The sequence below is a fragment of the Carassius carassius genome, chromosome 10 (genome assembly GCF_963082965.1).
Source record: "Carassius carassius chromosome 10, fCarCar2.1, whole genome shotgun sequence".
NCBI classification, from domain to species: Eukaryota; Metazoa; Chordata; class Actinopteri; order Cypriniformes; family Cyprinidae; genus Carassius; species Carassius carassius.
The window spans coordinates 3,647,620-3,672,244 of NC_081764.1; the positions used below are offsets into that span (position 1 = coordinate 3,647,620).

Below are 24,625 nucleotides of genomic sequence, written 5' to 3' on the forward strand. Positions count from 1 at the left end.
AGGCAGGCATTAATGCCGACAAATACCCAAACTTTGACAGCGTTTTCTAATCAAAGGAACTATATTCAACAGCTCTGATTTCCACACGGACCTCTTCAAGCGCGAGACCGATTTTTTAATATTGCTGTAAAGGGGGAGTGACAAAACCAGAGGGTTACCATAGAGAGTTACAAAACGTATAACAAAGTGCCAACAGATTCCTCTTTTATAGTTATAATAATAGTCGGATATCATGTATCGGCGAGCGCTGCAGTCCGCCGTTAGACACTTATTGAACGCTTCAGCATCGAGAGCTGTCCTCGGAAAGGTAATTTATTGATACTTGAGTATCTAAAAAGACAGTAACATCACTTAATATGTGGGTCCTTTAAAGACTTGCAGTATAATTTTATTAGGAGTTATTCTATTATTTACATTTTGGACAAGAGTCTGACCTAACCTGTACTTCTACTACACCAGGTGACATTATGCATAAATGCAGAAAATGTAAAGTGACAGACATAAATACGTATTTATATATATTTATGGTTTATTTATGATGCTTGTGCAAGTGCACTTAAGTGCATCTATTAATTATTAGTGCTATTGTCAGTGCATTGTGCAATAATTATTTCGAAATTGATTCATGTGTTAGTTTGTAACTATTGACATTTTTAACATTTGCATACTTTTATTCTTCTTGGTCAGTTGGTTTATTAGTCATGTTAGGAACAATTAAGGGATAATCAAGAGTTGGAACCGTCTATATCTTTCAAGCTAGATTGGAAATCCGTTGTCAGATTTGGTATTTTTGCTTCCCAGGCCATTGAACAAGATGTGTGTCAGTCCAGGGCTTTGGTGGCTTGCCGGATAACAGTGGACGCGGATGCTGGCGTCTCCAATCACTCACAGCGCAGAGCCCTTCACTGCACAAGAGAGGTGTGTGGGATGCTTTTTCCGATCCCTTTCCATTCGTCTATGAGGAATAACGTCTTATTTTTATTCTCTGAAAACTTTTTTAGGCCATAGAATTTCAATTATTTTTATCTAGGTGGAATAATAAAATGTAATAAAAGTGTTGCCTACTTTTAGTTTCAAATAAATGTAAAACTAATATTTTTCCTCAAAAATAATTTCATTTCTGATTCAGATATTCTGAAGGTCAAGTCTAAAGTTCTTGAGAAATATATCTTCTCATTTCCTCCCTATACTGTATATGATTATGAACCCAAAGGGCAAGTGCTGCTCACAGTCTACTAAACTTCAACTAGTCAGTAGGGGAAGGTTTTATTGCATCCATAGTGATGGCTTGAGGGAACATTTTCACTGCAGTGACTCCAGTGTATCCAGGTTGAGTTGAGATTTGCAGGGAAATTACTGTAAAATGCTATTATTTATATATATATTTATATATGTGTGTGTTTATATCAGCATTTTCCATAACTCTAATGTCAGATATGTTTCCATATTCTGTTACAAGCTGCATACTATTAAAGAGACACTACAGACCACAGATGAAGAGGTGGGAGCCTTCACCAAACTGATTGAGGCCATAGGCTTCACCGGACCCCTCAAATACAACAAATGGGTAAAGAAACAATCTCATCTAGCGTTGATAAATTATTATCTTTTAAATAGTGACCTTTTTATATTTGATGTCCCCAATCTGATCACAGTTTCTCATAAAAATTATGATTTTTCCTTCATTATTGTGATAATTAAGTTCATAATTAAATCATATTGATCTCATTACCACAATGTAAAAATTGTTTGGATTACTGCAATATAATATGAATATAGTGAGTTTCACCACCATGAGAATTTGGTTGGAATTTTGTTTAATTATGCAAATGTCACAATGGAAATGTTTTTTTAATAACCCTTAAAGATCTGTTTTTATTTATTTATTTACATTTTTTTTTTTTACATTTTTTTATTTATTGTTATTAAGGTATGCAAAAATATACTTATTTTTATGCTATAAATATAATATTAAAATACTATTATTATTATTATTTTTTTTTTTGTGTGTCATCAACCTGATTTTTTGCATCTGCAGTTTACTGGTACCGTCTTAATTTGTATTTCCCGCCTCCACACCCCATTCAACAGCTCGACGAAGTAAACACTGTCACGTTTTGGTGCTTGAATGATGACTTCATCTCATACCACTATCTGTTTTGTGTTTTCAAAAGCAGAGGTCACACTTTGTGAAATCTGAGATGACTTCCATGTCAGAGTCATAAGCATCACGGCTGTCTAAAACTTCAGCATGTCTGCTTCATTTTGGGGCACATGTTTGGCTCAGTAAACGGGATGTAAAATGTGAACACTGTGGTGTCAATTTCATCAGATTCTGCTTTTGATCACACCTGATTGAGTGGCTTTTTGATCATGTGTGCCACAAATGTCTCTCTTTTCTTGCAGAAAATTAAGATAGCTGCCTTGCACATGTACACATGCTGTGTAGAAAGAATCAACTATGACACATTTTTTGAAAGTAAGTATTTTTGGTCCTGAATATTTTATGTATTTTCTTACTCTCAGAACTTATGGCCATGCTCATTTAAATTTTTTTAAGAATCCTAAACACCCTTTACTTTATCCGAAACATTGAAATGAGCGTAAAGGGACCTTTTCAGCAGCACCTGAAAGATTTATGTGGCACTTTACAGCTGTATTATGTTGTTTTCTTTAGCTGAGGAAAAAACAGGTGTAAAGGCAATAGCGGTTTTGGAATCGGAGCCCAAGTTTGCATTGGTTTGGCTATATGTGTTTTCACATTCTCCTTTATGCTGTCCTGTACTCCCTCTCTTTCTCCCAGACTGCTCTCTCCCCGATACGCTTAACTCCTGGTTCTTGGTGGCACAGCTCCACGTTTGGTGAGTTTTGGACACAGTGTTGCGACATTGGGTCATGCAAATTCCAAATCCCGGATTGGTTATTCATGTAAAGCATTAAGTTGATTAATATTCATCTACTAATTGGATTGCAAAAGGTGTTTGAATAGACCTTTTCATTCTGAAGAGTGCAGTGATGCTCTTTGAAATTATCAAATCAGCTCTTGGATTGTTTTTCAACAGAGATTGCATCACTTTGTGCATTTGTGGTTTTAATCACTCATTTTGGGTTTAAAACATGTTTTTTTTTTTTACTTTAATTTTTTCCTCTATAATATTTGGGGAAAAATTTGCCATTTTCTTAATTAAATTTGGACTTTTTTTTGTTATTCTGCGATATTTTCCTAATTTTATTTCATTTTTCTTTTGTTTAAAAATGTTCCATATCCAGATGGATTTAAAAAAAAAATTGTTTCTCTATAGATTTGGCTTATTTGATTAGTTGTCTAGAAGTGTAGATCTTATATATATATATAATATATATATATATATATATTATATATATATATATGTGTGTGTGTGTGTGTGTGTGTGTATATTTTTTTCATTTTGTGTCATTCTACATTTAAAATCTGTAAAAGTTATTTAGAAAATTTAAATTGTCGAAATTACTACAAATGCCATGATTTAATTATGTAATTAATACTTCTATCAAATTTAGAATCCAGTATGGATTTTGCTACAAATGTCATTGAAGTATTTAATTCATTTTTTAAATCCGTCATCATCCTCACCAAAGTCAGCTATGCTTATGCACAGATGATCAGGATTGGCTGACCTTATGAAAAACAAGTGAATATGTGATATCATCAGAATGAGACCAATGATTAATGGTGATGGTTTGGTGCCAACTCTCTGTACACTTGTGTGCAGCCATGCGTCTGCATGATGATTTATTGTGTTTGTGCAGAGAAACATGGACTCGGTAAACTCAGTCTGGACTCGGTCAAACTCACCAGTAGTTAATTCATACATACACACACTCACACCTTATCGCCTACAGTATTCATTAAGGAGTAGTTTGGGAAAATGTAAAAATGGGTGCAAAACAATGTGCAGTATCTGTGCCATAGAAAATGTTTTGTTCCTCAGTTTGTAAAAAGGAATTTCTGTGGTAATCAGCAGCAGGCCACAGATGCTGAGAGTGTTGTCTAGCTGATCTCATAAGTTTGCTGGTTACACAGATCCTGACAAAGTATAGCGTAACACAGGCACTCCTAAGACAGTCTTGAGTCAGAGTTCTGCCCTCCTTTGCTCTGAAAGGATGTGTCTGGTCCGGATGCGGCAGGAAGGCAGAGCTGGGAAGTACATGTGCCGTTACATCGTCCACTCCATGTGGGAGGACGTGGAGCAGAGGAGCAAGATTATGGGAGTAAGTAGATTCAACTGCCTCTTTTGAGAAACCTTGCCATTAGTATTTTATGCTTTTTGTGTTTTGCCTTCCACAATATTGATAATATGTCATCTGTCTGTTTGCTATTTCGCCATCTTGAGATCATTGCTGACCGATAACAATGCTTGCTTGACCATTAAACAAAATGTAAATTTAGATCTCAAGCATGTTAGTGTATTTTAGATCCAAGGCCACTAATAAGTGTCCGAAGCACTCAACAAAGATTTAGACATGAGCTCGGTCAGGTTCTCAGTCTCCGGTCAAACCTCATGTTTTCAGATCTGAGTGGGCCCATTAAGACCTTTACTGCAGGGTCTGTTGAAAAAAACAAAAAAAAAAACAAACAACGAAGGAAAAGAATGCAAAGAAATAATTTTCCATAATTTTGTTTTTTTGATGAGGAGTTTGAGGTTTGTGTGAAGTTCACCTTTATGAACATGAGGGGAACTGACTTCATACATCCACTAAAAATCACTTAAAAAAAAAAAATCTCAAAAAATTAACGGAAAAAAATATTTGTGAAGAGAAAAGATCCTGCGTCATTTGTTTCTAGATGGCAAGTTTTGATATGTCTGACATTCAGATATTTTTCAAACAATGTTCAAATACTGTTTGAGATCAGAGCCTCATGAATCTAGTGCTAAGTACTTTCTGCTTTTTATACAACACACAGGTTTTAGGATGTAATTACTATGCTCTAGACTGTGGAGGCATTTGGAGCCGATCACTGTCCAGCAGAGTAGCAAAAGGTGTTTAAATCTCTGCGAGGTCAGTAAAGATGAAATGCTTCTGCTGTGCAGAGAGTGCACATATATGTGTGTGTGTGTGTGTGTGTGTGTGTGTGTGTGTTTGAGTGGAAGCCAATGCAAGGCGCCTTAGGGGAACTTCTGTCAGAAAGGGTGGGAACAAGACTTCAGCCCAGCTGTGAAAACAGAAATCTCCCTCTTTCCCCACATTTCTCGTTTTTTTACATCCCCCCATCTCTTCTACCTTCCGTCTTAATCTTAATAGTACAACTGAATTCGTATTGCTTTAAAAAACTAGCACAACTCGGTCAAGATCTGTGCATGTCAAATATATATAATGCGTAACATATAGCAGTGGCCTGGGTCATGTATTGCATAACGCTGTGAACTAGTTAACATGAACCAGATCAAACCAGTGGCAGCTAATCAGTCACCGCGACCTTATGGATATACCAGAGCATGCGATGGCTGGACGCGAGCCAGCCGTCGACAGATTTCTTTTGACTGTCAGGTAGAGTATAAGCAGTTTTGAGGTGTCAAGTATTTTATTTATGTTTAATAGCTTAGAATAGAGAAAGCTTTGTTCTCTGAGAGAGATCTAAACCAAAACCAAAATTTCCTAGTTAGCAAAATAAAATCCTTGTAAAAAAAAAAAAAATACTGTTTGTTAATGCATGTTCAAATGGGCATTTGACTGTTTGCGTTACATTTAAACATTTATCCAAAGCAGTTTACAAACAGAAAAAAAAATTATTGTCACAGAGACAACAATATTCGTAACATTTTATTTTATTTTATTTTATTTTATTTTATTTTATTCCTTAAGAGGTTAGTCCATTTTTAGAGGTTAGTAATTAATCCTGGATAGTGACTAGTCAACTACTTTATATAGACTTTTTACATATATTTTTAGAGCTGATGCTTTTAATTTGTATCCTGACAGTGAGCTACTTAACTTATACACCGTTTATTTAAAAATAAATAAATTAATACAATTATTTATACTATTAAGCACTGTTTCTAAACCTAAACATGTTAATACGGACATCTTTGTTGTGTGTGTGTTTGTGTGTGTGTTATGGATTTTTATATATATATTTTTTTTTGTAGTGTCCTGACATGAGCGCAATGTTTTTTTTTTTTTTTTAAGATTCTTTTTAAATGTAAAAATAGTGTAACTACTATTAAATGTATTAAAACACTTGCATTCTTCTCTAATCTGGTGCGCTCCATCTAATTTTAACTTCTTTGGACATATTAAAAAAATGAAAATTCTGAAATCATATTGAAAAAAATTACAATTGACTACATGCGTCTAGATGTATATGCGTCTAGATGTATAAGTTCTCGTCCATCTGTGAAAATGTCAGCCTGTACAGTCTGTTTGTCTTAAAGCAGTGTTTCCCAACCCTGGTCCTGGTGTGCCAGAAGCACTGCATATTTTGTACGTCTCCCTAATCAAACACACCTGATTCAACTCTTCAGCTCTTTAGTAGCGACTCCAAGACTTGAAATGGATGTGTCAGATTAGGGAGACCTAATACCATTAGGGGTTTGAGACACACGTTTTATAGCAATAGTTCATGAATTATGAAAATTCTCATCATTTATGTCATTCCAAACATGCATGACTATAATTCTTCTGTGGAACACAAAAGTAAAGATGTTTTTATTGGTGTGCTAGTTGGATCCTCCCTACAATTACATTGAATTTTAAGTGGGGACTTAAGTTTAAGTATCAAGAATGATGTAAAAGCACAATGAAAGAACCATAAAGTAGAAATGATTGGACTAGGTTTGACAGTTGACATTAACCTTGGTTAAGTATAGTGTGAAAAGACTTTTTATTGTGATATGACCTTTCTTCCCATCTTACTGAGTAAGAAGCCTTAATGAGACTTGTGTGAGAGAAAGACGGTGAGCAAAATAAGTGCACTTAAAAATGCTTTAAATGTGTGTATTTAATGAACTCAGCACCTCTCTTGTGCCACACTGTGCAATGACTTTTTCTATAATGTCAATCTCTTCTTCTCTCAGAACCCATAAATCAAAAATCTCAATTTTCTCACGAGGACTTTTAATATAATCCTCTAGTTTTTCAGATGCTCTGCTCAGCCAGTAAGATTTTTAACTTATTATTTAGAACTTATTATCAATTTAACATTGGTATTGCAGTGAATATATTAATAATAGGCCTACAATTAAAGGCCAGATGAAATTTGGGCTCCCCTAGCTAGGAATGTCAAACTCATTTTGTGTCCCTTTTTTTATTTTTTATTTTTATTTTTGTTAAACCTCGGTCCATAAATGTGGTGTTCTGGTTCATGACATAAATTATTTATAGGTCAAATGAAAAGAAGCATGTGGAATGTATTGTTCATCAGCATCTTTTAGATTTAATTTACTCACCAACTTGGTTATTAGAGAATGTTAATAGCAATACTGACAGGAAAAAGAGTGAACCACCCTAGAATATATTATTATTATTATTATTATTATTATTTCTAACAAATTTGTGTGACCAAGATAATAACGTGGTTGCATATATATATATAAATTAAAAAAAAAAAATATATATATATATATACTAGGGTTGTGCCAATAGACGATAGTATCGTGTATTGACGATAGTCAGAGATATCGACGATAGCATATGTCTCTGTCGATAGTCAAGATGATATTAGGCTCATTCTCCCATTATTGTATTAAATTATAATAATAATAACTATTATTATTTTAATTAGGCGGCCTATTATAATTCGGCTATCAAACTGCGCAGCTATTTCACTTCAGCACTGCATTTCACACACACACACACACACACACACACGTGCGTGCGTGTGCACACAAAAGAGGATTAGAGCCTGTAGTCAGTGAAGAAGTTGTAACACTTTGACTCTGATAACTCGTTAAATCCATGAAATGAAAGGGATAATAAACGAGGAGTTGGTGTTCCACACATTTGATGGCTGGTACACGGCAACGCGATCTTCTCATTCATGAAAGATTAACTATTTCTTGGCGTTACAAATAAAGACAAAATAATAGCAAGGCGGCAGAGTGAACTTATCATCCACCTTATTACCAACTTATTATCATTACCTGTTTTGAATACTTTGTATTTAATGTGTTCATTTATGTCCAATATTAGTGTTAAACTGTTGGACTTTAAATGAAATCTACTATTGATTTTCACCGATAACTTCCATGCGCAGATGCGGCAGATTTGTCACAGGACGTACGATATGAACTTAGCTGTTTTAAATACAGTATTTTTATATTTAACAATAGTTTATCAGTATGTTTGAAAGTATATTTTTTTGATTATTGGTGATTCCTTAGGCTCTCTCTCTGGCGCACCTGCTCAGTTTAAAGCACCAAATAGTTATGCTATGACAAGAACAAAGAGTCTCTCTATTGCTCCACCCATGCACGATAATATTGTGTATCGTCGATCTCACAGGCTGACGATGACGATTTGAAAAATGACCATATCGCCCAACACTAATATATATATATATATATATATATATATATAGACACACACACAGTGGGTATAGAAAAGAATCATCCCACTTTCCATTTAAAATGATAGGCAACCACTGCATTTTAATCATTATCCAAACAAAGATGCTGCATACATGCAACATGAGCAGTTTTTAATATAAATTATCGGTATTATTTTTTAGAGTTGTTCCGATTCCGATACTAGTATCGGAAATATCACCGATACCACAACAAATTCTGGCATTGGCATCGTCGAGTACATGAACCCATATACCGATCAAATACCATTTTCTTAAACAAGACCTAATTATGACCGCTAGTTTTGTCTAACCGCTGTACGGTTCTTTTTCGCTGCTCAGAATGCATTGCAAACACAGGAAGTTCTGCGGTGTTGCCACAAGTAACCCCTGTTTAGGGCAGCGAAAGAAGAAATGAAAACGCGTTAGCAGCACTGATCTATATATGACTGGATTGCTCATCGCGTTCTTAATTGCCAACAGACAGTGAAGCCATTTCTATCCCATACAGCAAGCAGTGTCAGCCCAGATCTGGCCCGAATGGATTTCACGCGGGCCAGATGTGGGCCGGATCTGGGCCAACACTATATTGCTGTCTGGGATATTATAGATCAGTGGTTAGCAGTATGTCTGCTGTTTAGCAATATTTCAGACTGGACCAACCAGACAGTAAAGGGGCTACTAGGGATGCCACTGGCACTTCACTACCAAGTCGGTGCTGAGAATGTAAAAATGTGATGATACCAGTGTCTCTGTAGTACCGGTAGTAAGTTACCAACTCCCGAGTATATTCGGTACCCGCAGCTGCGTTCAGTCGCTTCCGTGTTAGTCTAAGCGCAGGGCTCCAGACTGTAGCCTAATATATATTAGTGTCTGTGAATATTAAACTGCAAAATACTATTTAAATATTACTCCTGCAAATTCTACATCTCTGTGGGTGACAGGCGCAGATGTGCGAGAGCTCGCTATACTATATGAGGACACGAACGCATAAACCGTCACTTTATGAGAATTTACCATTTCATTTGAGAAAACCTGTCATATCATAAACACAGACACTCAAAAGATCTTCATGACAACCCATCAAAATAAATGTTTGGTTTAACGTGAGTAAATTGACAATATAGTAAGCTAATATTGTAGCCTACAGTAGATTTAGCTATGTCTCTATGTAGTAATAATAATACGTCTCTATTAATAATAATAATTATGCCTAGACGGTTGCTTGTTTTTTACTTGTTTTGTTTTGAAGAGATTGTCTGATTAATATATAATTTTTTATATTCTTATTTGTTGCATTTTTTTATACAGTTATATTGTAAAACTAAAATACCTTTTTTAGTTTGCGGTGTTAGATTTTTGGCTGCATTTGAAGTTCTTTTTCGCTTAAGATAAATAATATTACTGTCAAATTCATGTCAGATAATAAAAATACTGTAATAAATACACACCCAGGTATCGGATCAGTACTCGGTATCAGCCGATACCCTGAGCCCAGGTATCGGAAACGGTATCGGGAAGAGAAAAAGGGTATCGGAACATCTCTAATTATTTTGAAATTTGAAGCAAAAACAAAATGGTTTGACTTCCGTTTTACGAAACTATACATAAAAAATATCTGCATGAAAAAAACAGCAAAGCTGAATGAGTTGCAGATTCACTCTCTGCCACCAGGTGGCACTTAAAGCGTTTCTTTGGTTTCTGCTGTAAACAATGCAGCGCTGCACTTATGAACTTTAATGTATTTTACAGAAAAAAATACAATCTAACTTTTCTAAAAAGTTCCCCTCAGACCAACATTCATACAAACTTCTACCACTAATTGAATCGAGATTTGTTTAACATCTCAGCCGATTTGGATCATCACATATTTGAATCAATTTTTGATTTTGATTCGATTTTGATCGAGGTTAATCGTTGCACCCCAACTTGCCACCCACTTCAGTTGCACTACCAAGGACTGAATTACTCCAAGAAAGCTCTTTTCATGCTGAACAAATCAAAATGACCATAGCTGAAAGCCAAATGACTGTGTGAAGGTGATTAGCGACATCTGATTGCATTTACAAGCTATTTTTAGGAGGGGGGTGATCCTTTCTCCAACTCAGTGAATCTGTTTTTTTTTTGTTTTTTTTTTATGACATGATGTTCTTGTAACAAGATTCGGGAGGAGCGCGTCAGATACTTAGCCTAATCAACACAGGTGGACCACAATCTAGTAATCAATCCCACAGTATAAATATCGCTGACTTACCTCTATCCATTGACGGTTCATCAGCATCCCTCCTCCACCCCATCTCCGCACTTCGAGTTCACTTTATAAATAGACGGGGAAGGGGGGGTACTCTAGGTTCGGGCCATTCCCGAGCTCTGAGCCCTTTCCCGGACAGCACGCCAAATACGCATACCATACCTCAGCTAATTATATGTAAGCGTGAACTCGTGAAATGTTGGTGTTATATCTTTCACTTGGATGTTATAAGTTGCACTTAGATACGGTGCCTTGCTCAAGGGTCTCACCTTGGTCGTGATATTGAGGGTGGAAATGAGCGCTGGTTATATATTTTATTTTATTTCAATATTTAAATATTGAATTCCTTATGGACTATTGTAGTCCATGGGTTTTATTTTCTTTTATATACACATATATTTATACAATGTACTGACTTTTTCAAATGACATCATTTCCTTCTATTGGTCCATTTATGTATATATTTCTATAGTTGCTTAAACAAACATGCTCAGTCATCAATTATGGCCAACTCTCCTGATCAGATCTCATTTATATATTATATAAAATTAAGTGTGTGTGAAATGGAAAAGCCGTTTGACTTTTGATTTGTCACTTTCTTAATGTGTATAAAGTTGCTCTCAGTTTTTCGGAGCATGTATGTTGGTTCAACATGATTTTGAAAGAGATGTGAGTGAGGTCGTGGCGTGGCGCACATTCTGGCTGCCAGTTCTTTTGGGACCAAAGATATTTGACCTCTGTCTTGGCAGCGGCCATCGATTAGCACTGTATAAAAGTTACCTAATTTTTCATCACTGTCTTTCTTTTTTCTTTCTTTCTCTTGTAGGTTCTCCTGCAGAGAAAATTAGCCAACAAAATGTATATATATAAAAATAAAAATAAAAAATCAAGGAAAGTTTTTGTAATATTAAATGTTTAGGGGTATTCCATTATCACTTCATTATGTAGTAACTTAAATGGACAGTTTGCTAAAAGTGAAAATTCTCATATTTATTTACTTACCCTAATGTTGTTTCAAGCTTTCTTCTGTGAAAATATTTAGAAAAATGTCTCTGAGTTTGTTTTATACATGCAATGAAATAAAATGAGTCCAATGTTGTTTGGAACCCAACTTTATTCAAAATATCTTTTATGTTCCACAGAAAGTCAAACAGGTTTGGGTGAATAAATGATGGCAGAATTGTCATTTTGGTTGAAATATCCCTCAAATTTACTACATAATGGAATAACCCTTAATATAAACCGCTTGTATTCACTGGGAACAGCAGCTCTGTGAAGACAGGCACATGTGCTCACACTTTGACCTGATGTGGAAGTCTGTTTTCACAGGTCAGAAATGAGGAGGTATTTCCCTTTGGGCCCGGCCCTGAATGCGATATTTTTTAAGCTGTAAAAAATTGTGTGTAATCAGCACGTCTGGCAGGTCCCGAAAATGAAAGGACTCCCTCTCACTCAATCCTCACTACGGTTAGGTTACTTTGCCTAATTGTGCTAAAATACTTGTCATTTGTGCCATGTTAGACCAGATCCCCTTGAACTTTACCTTTACACACACGATCGTGTGTGTGATTCTGGAGTTTTCTAAGCTGTAGTAATAACAGTGAAGTGAGATATGACACTAATTTTGCGGTATAGAAGCTAGATTCTGCCTCTCAAGCAGTTTTTGGTCCCTCGGCCTGATTAGTACGAGGGATTAAATATCCCAGCCTGGTTTTAGGAACCTGCGTCACAACACGGGAAAGGAGGATGAAGGGATGAAGATGGATGAACGCGAGGGGAGATCAGGGTTGACACAGGGAGGGAAAAATTAAAGACGGGAAGGAAATGAAAGGAGTGGAAATAAACACCAATGCTAGTTTGTACATACTTCTTCTTGCATTACTGTAGTGGTTACAAACATATTTACTTGAGCTGAATAACTACATCATTGCCTTCTGTAGAGCTGTCTATAGCTGAATCGTATTTGTTTTATAATTGATTTACATTTATGTTATTGAACTGAATTGAATCAACATTCAACTAAATTGAGCTGAACAATAACACTATTATTGTCTTCAAAGTCATTTCATAAATCATACATTTTGCCACATCCACAGTTATTGTACTGAATTAGCTGGATAAGCTGAATAATGACACTTGAACTGAATTGTTCACTGATCCATTTGGTAACCAGTAGTAGAAGACTGGTGAGTGTCCTTATGAGTATTTCAGTGAATATTTGAATCATTCACTCAAAAGGATCTGTTCAGAAGGAGTCATTTGAAGCAATCGAGATTTGTTCAGCTGAATCAGTCGATTTGTAGCGTTCTCTGAAAACGAAAGAGAATTGCTCTGAATGAAAGTTCACATACGTGTGTCGAATGATTCTGGCTGTGGGCAGGGAACTCAAAGGAGAGCGAGCGTGCAGAGAAGAAGGGGTGGGTAGAAGAGTTAAAGCATAGCCAGATGAGATTGATTATTTGCAGGTCTGTGTAATTATGCACAGGTGCGTTTCTACCCCGTGCTCACACGAGCACACACACTGTGACCCGACGCACTCCAAGCATGCACAAAACCCCATATACAAGACTTAAGAATAAACACACTTGTTTTGAATATGTTTGTGTGTTTAGATTCATATGTAGTGAAGCACCTGCACAGGCCTCTCGTGTCAGATCCAGTCCTGCTTTTGAGTTAAGATTGTTGCATTATCATCCACATGTTAGATATTTAATGCCAAGGACTATTCCAGCGCTGACTGAATGCATAACTTTGATCTCAGTATTAGACAGAGGCTCAAATAGATCCATCACCTAATAGCTTCTAAATGATGCTTTACGAATTAAAAGTCACACTGTGAGAAGCTGAGAATCTCCTCTCACTCCTCATTTTTTAAATTATTTTATATATATTTTATTTAATCTGTTAATAGTTATGGTAAAGTGGTGCGAGTATTATGTTTTGTTGTGTTTTAATTCTAAATGATGACAAACAAAAGTCACAATCTCAAAACTCACTTTTTCTTTCACTCAAGGTATGATATGATTGTATTTTTCAATGGCTGATTTTAGGGTCTAAAGTGATCTGTTAATATCATTTTTTTTTTTTGTAATTTATTTATACTTTATTTTATTCCTCTTGACTATAGAAATTATTTAACTATTCCAACAGAATTAAAGGCCACTACTCATAATATTAAAAACGGGAAGTTGTAAATTATGATTAATTGTCCTGGCCAGTATTTCAGTTGGTTATTAATTGTCCAAACTTGTGTTAATATTGTATTTTACTTCATTGTTTCACTTGACCTTGATGCTGTACAGTAAACAAAAGTCACAGAGAAGAATATAAATTTTTTTCTTAAGATATGATATGACTGTACTTTTCAGTAGCTGGTTTCAGTGTTAAAAAAAGATCTGTTAGGAGCTTAATTAAGAACTAATAACTTTTATTTTGATTATTATATATTTCTTAAATATATATATATATATATATATATATATATATATATATATATATATATATATATATAATTTTTTTTTTTAGTTTCATTATTATTTTAAGTTTTATTTTATTTTATTTTTGACAGATTAAAAAATAATAATAATAAGTTATTGTCCAATACCAATAATATGAAGGCAGAAAATTGTGAATTATGATTAATTGGCCTGACCAGTGTTTCAGTATGTCACTAGTTATGGTGAAGTGGTCTGAATATTGTATTGCATTTCATTGTTTCTCGTAAACTCTTTCATAGATTGATGCCATTCAAAGAAAGGAGAGCATGAAGGTGATGACGGAGACATTCTACGCTGCACTTTTTGGTTATGATGACGTAAGCCGTTAAGCCCAAAATTGTTGACTATGATCAGTACTAGTTTTGCATATCATAATTGTCAATCAAGAACTTTCAAGAGTTAAAGTGAGTTTGGTGTTTCTGTAAACCCATCTCATTTGTCTCTTCTGAATGTTTTAGGGAATACTGTCAGACGATTGCGTTCTTGCGGCAGCGCTCTGGAGAATCATGTTCAACAGACAGTGTGAAGACCCCAGACAGCTCGAGCTGATGGTCGAATACGTCCGCAAACAGGTCAGTGTGTGTGTGGATGGTCAGAAGCCAGTTCTCTACTCCTGTGCAAACAGAAGTGTGTGTATATACTGTACAGCTCGACCTCCTTACACACATAAACACAATGGAGTGCTGCACATCACCCACTCAGATCCACTGGCACTGTGTTTAACAAACACACCCATCTCCATCCCATAATGTCACATTCATTGGGTTCAGCATTTACTGTGTGTTGGTGCAGAGCTTTCCTTTCCCTTACACCCCTACACGAGCCCCTCTTCAGACGCAATCATATGAATGCTAGAGCTGCACAATAAATTAAAAACATAATCCAGATTATGATTATCACTGCTGGGATTTAATTGTAAAAAGTGGTATTTGCAGCAATTCGTTTGGTCTGTGTTTTGGTGCACAGTTAATCAGTTTAAAATTATGTCAGAGAGCTTGTTAGATTTCCTGATTCAGATACATATATCTGGATTTGATTCTGAATTTATTAGTTAAGAGTCAATTTATTCATTTGGGTATAATTCAGTTTTAATGTTCAAGTTACTATACAAACATGTTACATTGCTGTTTAAAAGTTTTTTTTATTAAATTAATAGGCTACTTTTATTCAGCAAGGATGCATAGCAAGATTTTAGTAATGAATTTCAGTTTCAAATAAATGTTGTTTATTTAACATTCTATTCATCAAATCTAATATTTCACAATTGTAATGGTTCTACTATATGTTTAATCTAGTAAATGTCTAAGTGAGCCGTTCAAAAACATAAAAAAAATATATTTTTGAAAATATTAATGAATAAACAGTGTATCATGCAGCCCTTCCTCTGACTCTCACATTGAGAAACACACATCCTAACAACTACTATTTATAAATGCTTTGTAATTCAGGTGTTTGCAAAGTTTATACAGTTTTCTGATTCTACCACGTCATGTAATGATTCATAAGCATAATCATTGGCGTGAATCTTTGAGAGATTCCTCCAGCGCACATCTTTCCCTCTGGCCAGAGTGGCATGACACGGACATAAACACAAACAGGAACTGTTGATCTGCAAGTGTTGTCACGCCAATGTGTGTCAGTGATTTTGCTAACAATAGGCTTTTCCACCAAGAACTTGAATAGAGCAGATTGAACTCTTCTGGTTGTTTTAGGGGGAATTTTTAGATAAAAACATTTTTTTAGATTCAAATGTTTCACGGGTAACATTTTACAAGATTCAGTGTAGTTAATGTATTAGGTATCATGAACTAACAGGGAGTAACTTTTTTTTTTTTTTACAGCCTTTATAAATCAAGGATAATGTTTGTTTATTTATTTATGTATGTGTTTGTGTGTGTGTTTACTTTTTGCTCAAGGTATGATATGATTGTACTTTTTAGTGTCTGGTTGCAGGGTCTAAAATGATCTGTTAATGACTAATTTAATGTCCGTTTGTTATTTATTTATTTATTTTTATATATTATGTTTATAGACTTTAAAAAAAAAATATATTTACTTTTTAATATTTTTGTTTATTTTTATTTGATTTTGTTCTTTTGACAATGAGTTTATTTTTTTATTTCCAATATTTTTATGTTTCTTGCTTTTTATTTTTATTATGTTTTGGGAATTATTTAGTTTTGTGAAAATTAAAAAACTATTATCATAAAATTTTAAATGATTGTTCTTTTTAAATTATATAATATATGTATAATATAGTTATATATGTATAATATATATATATATATATATATATATATATATATATATATATAGTGTTTTTTTCTCATAGTAATATAGCGCATGATTACAAGAACCTACTACTGTCATAGTGGTAATGAAGTAAGTGCTTAATTCTTAGTAATTTTATTTATTAATTTATTTGACAAATTGGCCTGTAATAAACAGTATATTGTAATGTCTACTGGCCATTATCCAAAAATAAGATGTGATTATCTATCTATGCGTGATTATTCTACCCCATCAAGTGGTCTTCATCATTCAACAAAGCACACAGTGATGGTTCTCCATCACTGCTGAGGCCATGAGCTCATTACAGGTGCAGGGCAGGAATCTGTTACAAAAGAGAGAGTTTGTGCGAGGTGTGTGTTATGCACAGCAGTGTCATGCCTGCAGGCATTCTGCAGAAAAGAAAGAAAAACAACAAATAAGCGTCATCCATTGGCCCCCGAGCGTCAGGGGCCTGCTTAACTCGGGATGGAGCGAGAGGCAGTAGGAGAGCTGGAGCGAGTGAAAAGGTGAAAGGAAAAGAAAACACTCAGTCACAGGTGCAGCACATGAAGCAGAGAGGGGCACGTCGCCATGGCTACAGTGGCCTCTCCTGATGAAGTCACACGGTGCGGCGTGTGTGTGTGTGTATGTGTGTGTGTGTGTGCTCGCATGTTCAACTGTGCTTGACTGCATCGTTATTCAACGCTAATTGCTCTCAACAAACACTCGCTAGCTCTGACATCATTGTGTGCGTGTGCATGTGTGTGTTTGTGTGTGTTTGTTTGACTTTCTGTTTTTAAACTCATGCAGCATTAAGAATGCTCCACTCAAGTGTGACAACTTTTTTCCGAGCAAAGATATGAGTTTGAGTTAGGAAATGAAACGGACGACACAATATTTAACCCAAATAAGCAAATTTGCTCAACCTCATGTCTTTCCAAACCACTGTGACTTATTTTATTCTGTGAAATACAAAGGGAGATGGTTTGAAAAATCTTCCTGTCGTTTTATATGCATATACAGTCATGGCCAAAAATATCGGCACCCTTGGTAAATGTGATCAAAGCAGGCTGTGAAAATGTATCTGTATTGTTAATCCTTCTGATCTTTTTTTTTTTATCTAACCTTTCATTGGATAATAAGAATTTAAAATGGGGGGGGAATATAATTATGAAATAAAAGTTTTTCTCTAATACACGTTGGCCACAATTAACGGCGCCCTTTTATTCAATACTTTTTGAAACCTCCATTTGCCAGTTTAACAGCTCTGAGTTTTCTGCTATAATGCTTGATGAGGTTCGAGAACACCTGACAAGAGATCAGAGACCATTCCTTCATCCAGAATCACTCCAGACCCTTTAGATTCCCAGCTTCTCCTCTTCAGTTCACCACACTCATTTTCTGTAGGGTTCAGGTCAGAGGACTGGAATGGCTATAGCAGAAGCTTGGTTTTGAGCTCAGTGACCCATTTCTGTGTTGTTTTTGAGGTTTGTGTTTGGATTATTGTACGGTTGGATGATCCAAACATGGCCCATTATAAGATTTATAACAAGAGTCAGTGACTTACTGATTTTTTATCTGTTGGTATTGGATAGAATCCATCATGCCATGCATCTAAACAAGATGTCCAGGACCTCCAGCAGAAATATAGGCCCACGACATTAAAAATACAGCTGTATATGTCATTGTACACATGGGGTACTTTTAATCTCTGTGTTCACCAAACCCATCTTGAGTGTTTGCTTCTAAAAGCAAATTTTTAGTTTCATCTGATCATAGAAGCCAGTCCCATTTGAAGTTCCAGTCATGTCTGATAACTCAATATGCTTTAGTTTGTTTTTGGATGAGCTAAGATAATTTTTCTTGAAACCCTCCCAAACAGCATGTGGTGATGTATGTGCTGTTTGACAATTTTTTATTTTTTTTGGTTTTCTGAACCTGAGACTCAACTATTTTCTGCAATTCTCCAGCTGTGATCCTTGGAGACACTGTAGCTACTCAAACTCTCATTCTCATCATGCATTAAGACGATGTAGACACACGTCCTCTTCCAGGCAGTTTCATAACATGTTGATTGGAAATTCTTAATTATTGCCCTGATGGTGGAGATGGGAATGTTCACTGCTCTAGCTCTTTTCTTAAAGCCACTTCACCAATTTGTGAAGCTCAATTATCTTTTGCTGCACATCAGAAATATATTCTTTGTTTTTTCTCATTGTGATTGATGATTAAGGGAATTTGGGCTTTGTTTTCCCTTCTATTTCTGTTTCTGTGAAACAGGTAGCCATGGATAGATAATTAAATGTTTATAATCACGCTGGAATGCTCAAAATTGTGAATATGAATGGGAATATACTTCAGAGATATTTTACTCCTAGGAGTTTCTAGGGGTGCCAATAATTGTGTCCAACATGTATTTGCGAAAAACATTCATTTTGAAACTATTCCTCCCAATTTAAATTCCTATTATCCAATGAAAGGTTAGCTTTTTGTGATTACTTTTTTTTTTTATAAAAGAACAAAAGGATTAACAATGCAGATTAATTTTCACAGCCTTCTTTGATCATATTTAACAAGGGTGTCAATTTTTTTGGCCATGACTGTATAGTGAAAATATAGTGACCAGAGCCTTTCGACCTTCAAAATTGACTTTAAAGCATCATAAGATATACAGGGGGGTCATACAGTACCATTCAAAAGTTTGGAGTTGGTCCAAGTCTCTTCTGCTCATCAAGGCTGCATTTATTTGATGGAAAATACAATAAAAACAGTCATATTATGGAATAGTGTTGCAATTTAAAATAACTTTTATTTAAATATATTTAGCATGTAATTTATTCCTGTGATTTAAAGCTGAATTTCCAGCATCATTCCTCCAGTCTTCTGTGTCACATGATCCTTCAGAAATCATTCTTATATGCTGATTTGCTGCTCAAGAAACATTTCTGATTATTATCAGTGTTGAAAACAGTTTTGCTGCTTCATATTTTTGTAAAAACCATACATTGCTTTTTTTCAGGATTCTTTGATGAAAGGTCAGAGCATTTATTTAAAATCGAAATATTTGGTAACATTTTAAATGTCTTTACTGTCACTTTCTGACCTTTTGAACAGCAGTGTATATCTCTGCATTTAGCATTGGGTTTAAGTGTGGGTCCACTCTGAAACTATCTGTTGTCGAGTGTTCATCAGTTTGTAATTAGTTCCCGGGACACTGCTCTGGTCCTGCATTCATTAGCACAGCTGTCTTCATTGTAGTCCAGTTTGAATTAGTTTGCCTGTTTTAAACACTAGGGGGTGAGTTCATTGAGGTCTGTCTTTTTACAGCACTTTTGTAAATTGAGCCTGGGCTTGATCAGGCTTGCTGTGATGTTCAGCCTCTGCATTTGGATCACACTTTTATTTCATGAATTCATAGTTTTAGGATTGACGGAGAAAATTTAACACTACAAAATAATGTTGTTGTTTTTCCTGCATTACTTTGTATCTAAAAGTCTTAGCAACAAACAACAAACAACATTTTCATTGTTATTTCCCAGGTAAATAGATACACATGCACACTTGTGGCAAGTTTTCATGATGGAAAGCTGCTATTTATTGCCATAGATTTGATCCTTTTTAGACATTTTTAACATTACATAAAGTACAACAAGTCCTCTTCCAAATCATAACTGTATTAGAATGCATTTTAAAATCTTTTAATGGGTTTTCAATGCAATTTAAATCGTAAAGCAATTAAGGAAAACAAAATTGGCCATGAAACGGGAAATATGTAAACCTTCAAAACATTGTTTTACCAACAAGTTATTTTAGTATAATTGAAAGACTATTATAGTTTTTATTAATATTTTTGTTTTTATTTGTAATTTTGTTGTTGTTGTTGACATTTTAGTAGTTAATATATGTTTTCCTATTTAAATTTTCTTTTTTTAATTTTTTGTGTTAACTATAATAAATACTACTTGAAAACTTGCTCCAACCTGACATTTCTGAAGAAAAAAATTGCCTTTTTCCAGAGAACATAGTTCAACTTTTTGGTCAGAATATACTTTTATTATATAGCAGCCAGCCCCAGTCTGGCCTGGAGATGATAAGGATATTCTTTACTTCACACAGATGCAGTTCATCGATGCTCTGGATGGGGAGGACCTGCTATTAACTGGAGAAGTGAAATGGCGCCCCCTGGTGGAGGAACACGCCCAGAGCATCCTGAAGGTTCCCAGCCCGACCTACAATGATGCTGGTCTCTGAGAGCCATCTCACCCTCCTTTATCTGTCTTTCCCTGACTTTCCTGACTCACTTTCCCTGCTGGTTTGTTAGCTTCCTACATCGAAACAGTGTTGGGATGTATACAAACACACGCACATAGATGTATTCTCACGTGTATTGAGAGTATTAAGTTCTGAACAGAATGGTTTTACACTCTCCTTTTCTAAATATTCTTGAGTATTCTTGTATTTATATGTCTTTCCATAAGGCTGCAATATCTCTTGGCTCTTACTGTACCACTCCTCAGCGTTTACAGTGCAAATAGTTGTTTTTTATTATTATTTCTCTCAGTGTGTTTCGAGTGTGTGTGAATGTGTATTTTTTGTTTGTCAGGGTCATCCACAAATAAAAGCGCTTCTCCAGTAATGACCTCTTCTGACTTCTCAGGAATCTCACTCTTTGTGTGTATATCGGTTTCATTACAACCATTTCTTGCTTTTTTTGTTTACACCTCAAGAATTTATTTGTCTTGCTGACTGTGTTCAGAATTAATTATACTTACTGAGTGAAAAAAAATTAGAAATAATATTTTGTAAAATGAAAATTAAGTCTATTTAGAACCCTTTTTTGATATGGGATTTCTGTGGTTTGTTTACATAACTAACATTTTAATTTTTAATTCCTATTATTCTTAATTATAATTCTTTGTACTGTAGTATAAATAGAATTTTGTACTGTGGTAAAACACATTTTAAAAACTGCAACATTATTTTTTTAAAATACATTTAAATTAGAATAAATTAATGGCAATAAAAAATATACCATACAATTTGAATATACAGGTGCATCTCAATAAATTAGAATGTCGTGGAAAAGTTAATTTCAGTAATTCAACTCTAATTGTGAAACTCATGTAAATAAATTCAATGCACAGACTGAAGTAGTTAAAGTCTTTGGTTCTTTTAATTGTGATGATTTGGCTCACATTTAACAAAAACCCACCAATTCACTATCTCAACAAATTAGAATATGGTGACATGCCAATCAGTTAATCAACTCAAAACACCTGCAAAGGTTTCCTGAGCCTTCAAAATGGTCTCTCAGTTTGGTTCAGTAGGCTACACAATCATGGGAAAGACTACTGATCTGACAGTTGTCCAGAAGACAATCATTGACACCCTTCACAAGGAGGGTAAGCCACAAACATTCATTGCCAAAGAAGCTGGCTGTTCACAGAGTGCTGTATCCAAGCATGTTAACAGAAAGTTGAGTGGAAGGAAAAAGTGTGGAAGAAAACGATGCACAACCAACCGAGAGAACCACAGCCTTATGAGGGTTGTCAAGCAAAATCAATTCAAGGAATGGACTGAGGCTGGAGTCAAGGCATCAAGAGCCACCACACACAGACGTGTCAAGGAATTTGCTGAACCACAGACAATGTCAGAGGTGTCTCACCTGGGCTAAGGAGAAGAACTGGACTGTTTCCCAGTGGTCCAAAGTCCTCTTTTCAGATGAGAGCAAGTTTTGTATTTCATTTGGAAACAAAGGTCCTAGAGTCTGGAGGAAAGGTGGAGAAGCTCAAAGCCCAAGTTGATTGAAGTCCAGTGTTGAGTTTCCACAGTCTGTGATGATTTGAGGTGCAATGTCATCTGCTGGTGTTGGTCCATTGTGTTTTATGGAAACCAAAGTCACTGCACCCCTTTACCAAGAAATTTTGGAGCAGTATTGAGTACACGTAGAGTAAATGAACATACATTCCAGAAGGCCAACAATTCACTAAAAATGTTTTTTTAATTGGTCTTTTAATAAGAAAGTATTCTAATATGTTGAGATGGCAGTGAATTGGTGGGTTTTGTTAAATGTGAGCCAAAATCATCACAATAAAAAGAACCAAAGACTTAAACTACTTCAGCCTGTGTGCACTGAATTTATTTAATACACGAGTTTTACAATTTGAGTTGAATTACTGAAATAAATGAACTTTTCCACGACATATCTAATTTATTGAGATGCACCTGTGTATATACATGCATTATAGTAATGATTTTATGCATCAGGATAATAAGAGGAAAATATGCCTAATTATTTAATTAATGAATATAATGTCACAATGCAATAATAATTATAATGATTTCAAAACTAGTCTTCATTTTCTTTATACAAATTAGAGTCTTTAAAAAAAAATCTATAGATTTTGGGGTGAAATTTAGTCATTATAATAGAACTAATATTGTTTTTACATTTTTTATTTTGCGTAAAAAAGTCTTTGGTATGCTGATCAATAATAAGTCTAGAAGAAGATTACTTTAATGACACTGTAAATGAAAGATCATGTAGAGCATATTGCATTGTGTGTATAGTAATATATTTATTCATACAGAACAATTCTGATTGTGCACAGTATGCATACTATTTCTGCAGTATGCAGTAGAATGCTATTCTGAACTTATCCTCTCTCTCTGTTGTGGGTCAGCCGCAGGGGGCAGAAGGCCAGTGGTTGTTATTGCAACAGCAGGGGTTCTGCTACGACCTGAAGGGCTTTCTTCTGCTTTACAGCAACTACAAAAATCTAATGCAGATCATTGTGCTCATGTTACTGTTATAACACTGATGTGAATGTGTTTATAAATCTAGGTTTGCATCAACTTGATTAAATCTGTTCCCGTGAAGGGAAACGGCAGCACAGAGACATTCCCGGCTTAAAGGAATGTTCCAGGTTCATTACAATGGCATGCTGTTTATTACCACCAAAATTCTTTGAAGATTTATTAATGAGAAGCGTTGACTGAAATGATGACACACCAGCTTTTCACTGCATTTACAGTAATGCAGTTCAACAGTAGAATTCCTGTCATGTAAAGCTAGTAAACATGGTTAAACTTTAGCATGATATATGCAATATCATACTAGTAGAGCTACTCTCAAGAATTACATCAATAATGCCTAACCGTATTCCCATCACTAAAGGAGTCATTAAGACACTTCACAGCTCCAATGTCTTTCATGTTTGTACACTATAGAGAAATTTGTCTAAGTATTTAAATAAACATGAGATGCATGTTTCCTCTCAAGAATTTCTTGTCAGGATATTATTTTAAAAAGTGTTCGCCATGTAATTGGTAATTAATCTTTTGAAGCAACAGGGGCACTTGAATTTACCAGGATTAAAAAAGGCTTCTGTGCTTTAGTGATCCGTGTAGAAAACCCTCTTCAGCAGTTCGGTGTTGTTCGCTTGTTAACCTCGTGCAGTGTTTGCAGATCTTCAGTAGGTCAGGAGTGTTGACAGGTGAATGTATCAAGTGTCATGTGCTTCACAAATCCATCATACTTTTATTGTACATACATTGCAACATCTAGCAAATGTAAGCGCAGACGATTACCCTGTTCTGACAGTATTCAGTTTCAGACTCTCAGAATTCAAATTTCCAGTGAAAATTTCTAACTATTTCTTGCTAAAGCTTTGTTGCCAAACCCACCAAACCACATACCTCTATCTATCTATCTATCTATCTATCTATCTATCTATCTATCTATCTATCTATCTATCTATCTATCTAATACTGTCTTCCTGCTCACATGATGCTTCTGTCACCCTGATGGTTGCTCAGAGTCTTTTGTGTACTGATCCTTTAGTGATTGCTAACAGGTGATAAGTTCTAATTTGTTAGTTGGAATCTGTTCTTAGATCCATAGCCTTGCTGACTTCCTTGTGGCTTCTTTGATTTCTTAAAACTGACCTGGATAATCACACAGCTGTTGTGTGATCTAGAGCTTGACAGACAAAGACAGGTAGATGCACATGCAGTTTAACAGGATTGTTCTCGGTGCTCTCATTCCCTGGCAAGACTTTTCTG

The 24,625-nt window shown here is 35.2% G+C and overlaps 1 protein-coding gene across 1 annotated transcript; it reads left to right on the plus strand.

Annotated features, from left to right (window-relative positions):
* Positions 1 to 232: 232 nt before the first annotated feature.
* Positions 233 to 20,848, plus strand: LOC132151230 (ubiquinol-cytochrome-c reductase complex assembly factor 1-like). Its single transcript, XM_059559342.1, has 9 exons — positions 233 to 307; positions 802 to 918; positions 1,460 to 1,567; positions 2,407 to 2,479; positions 2,804 to 2,861; positions 4,143 to 4,251; positions 14,530 to 14,607; positions 14,749 to 14,862; positions 20,678 to 20,848. The coding sequence occupies exons 1-9, from the start codon at positions 233 to 235 to the stop codon at positions 20,810 to 20,812; spliced, it is 867 nt and encodes a 288-aa protein (XP_059415325.1). The 3' UTR covers positions 20,813 to 20,848.
* Positions 20,849 to 24,625: the final 3,777 nt, after the last annotated feature.

Excerpts from the sequence above, each read along its gene's own strand:
- LOC132151230 (XM_059559342.1), top strand. The coding sequence starts at position 233 with ATGTATCGGCGAGCGCTGCAGTCCGCCGTTAGACACTTATTGAACGCT. Across the intron at positions 308-801 it reads CGAGAGCTGTCCTCGGAAAG|GCCATTGAACAAGATGTGTG; the intron begins GTAATTTATTGA and ends TTTGCTTCCCAG. Across the intron at positions 1,568-2,406 it reads CCCTCAAATACAACAAATGG|AAAATTAAGATAGCTGCCTT; the intron begins GTAAAGAAACAA and ends CTTTTCTTGCAG.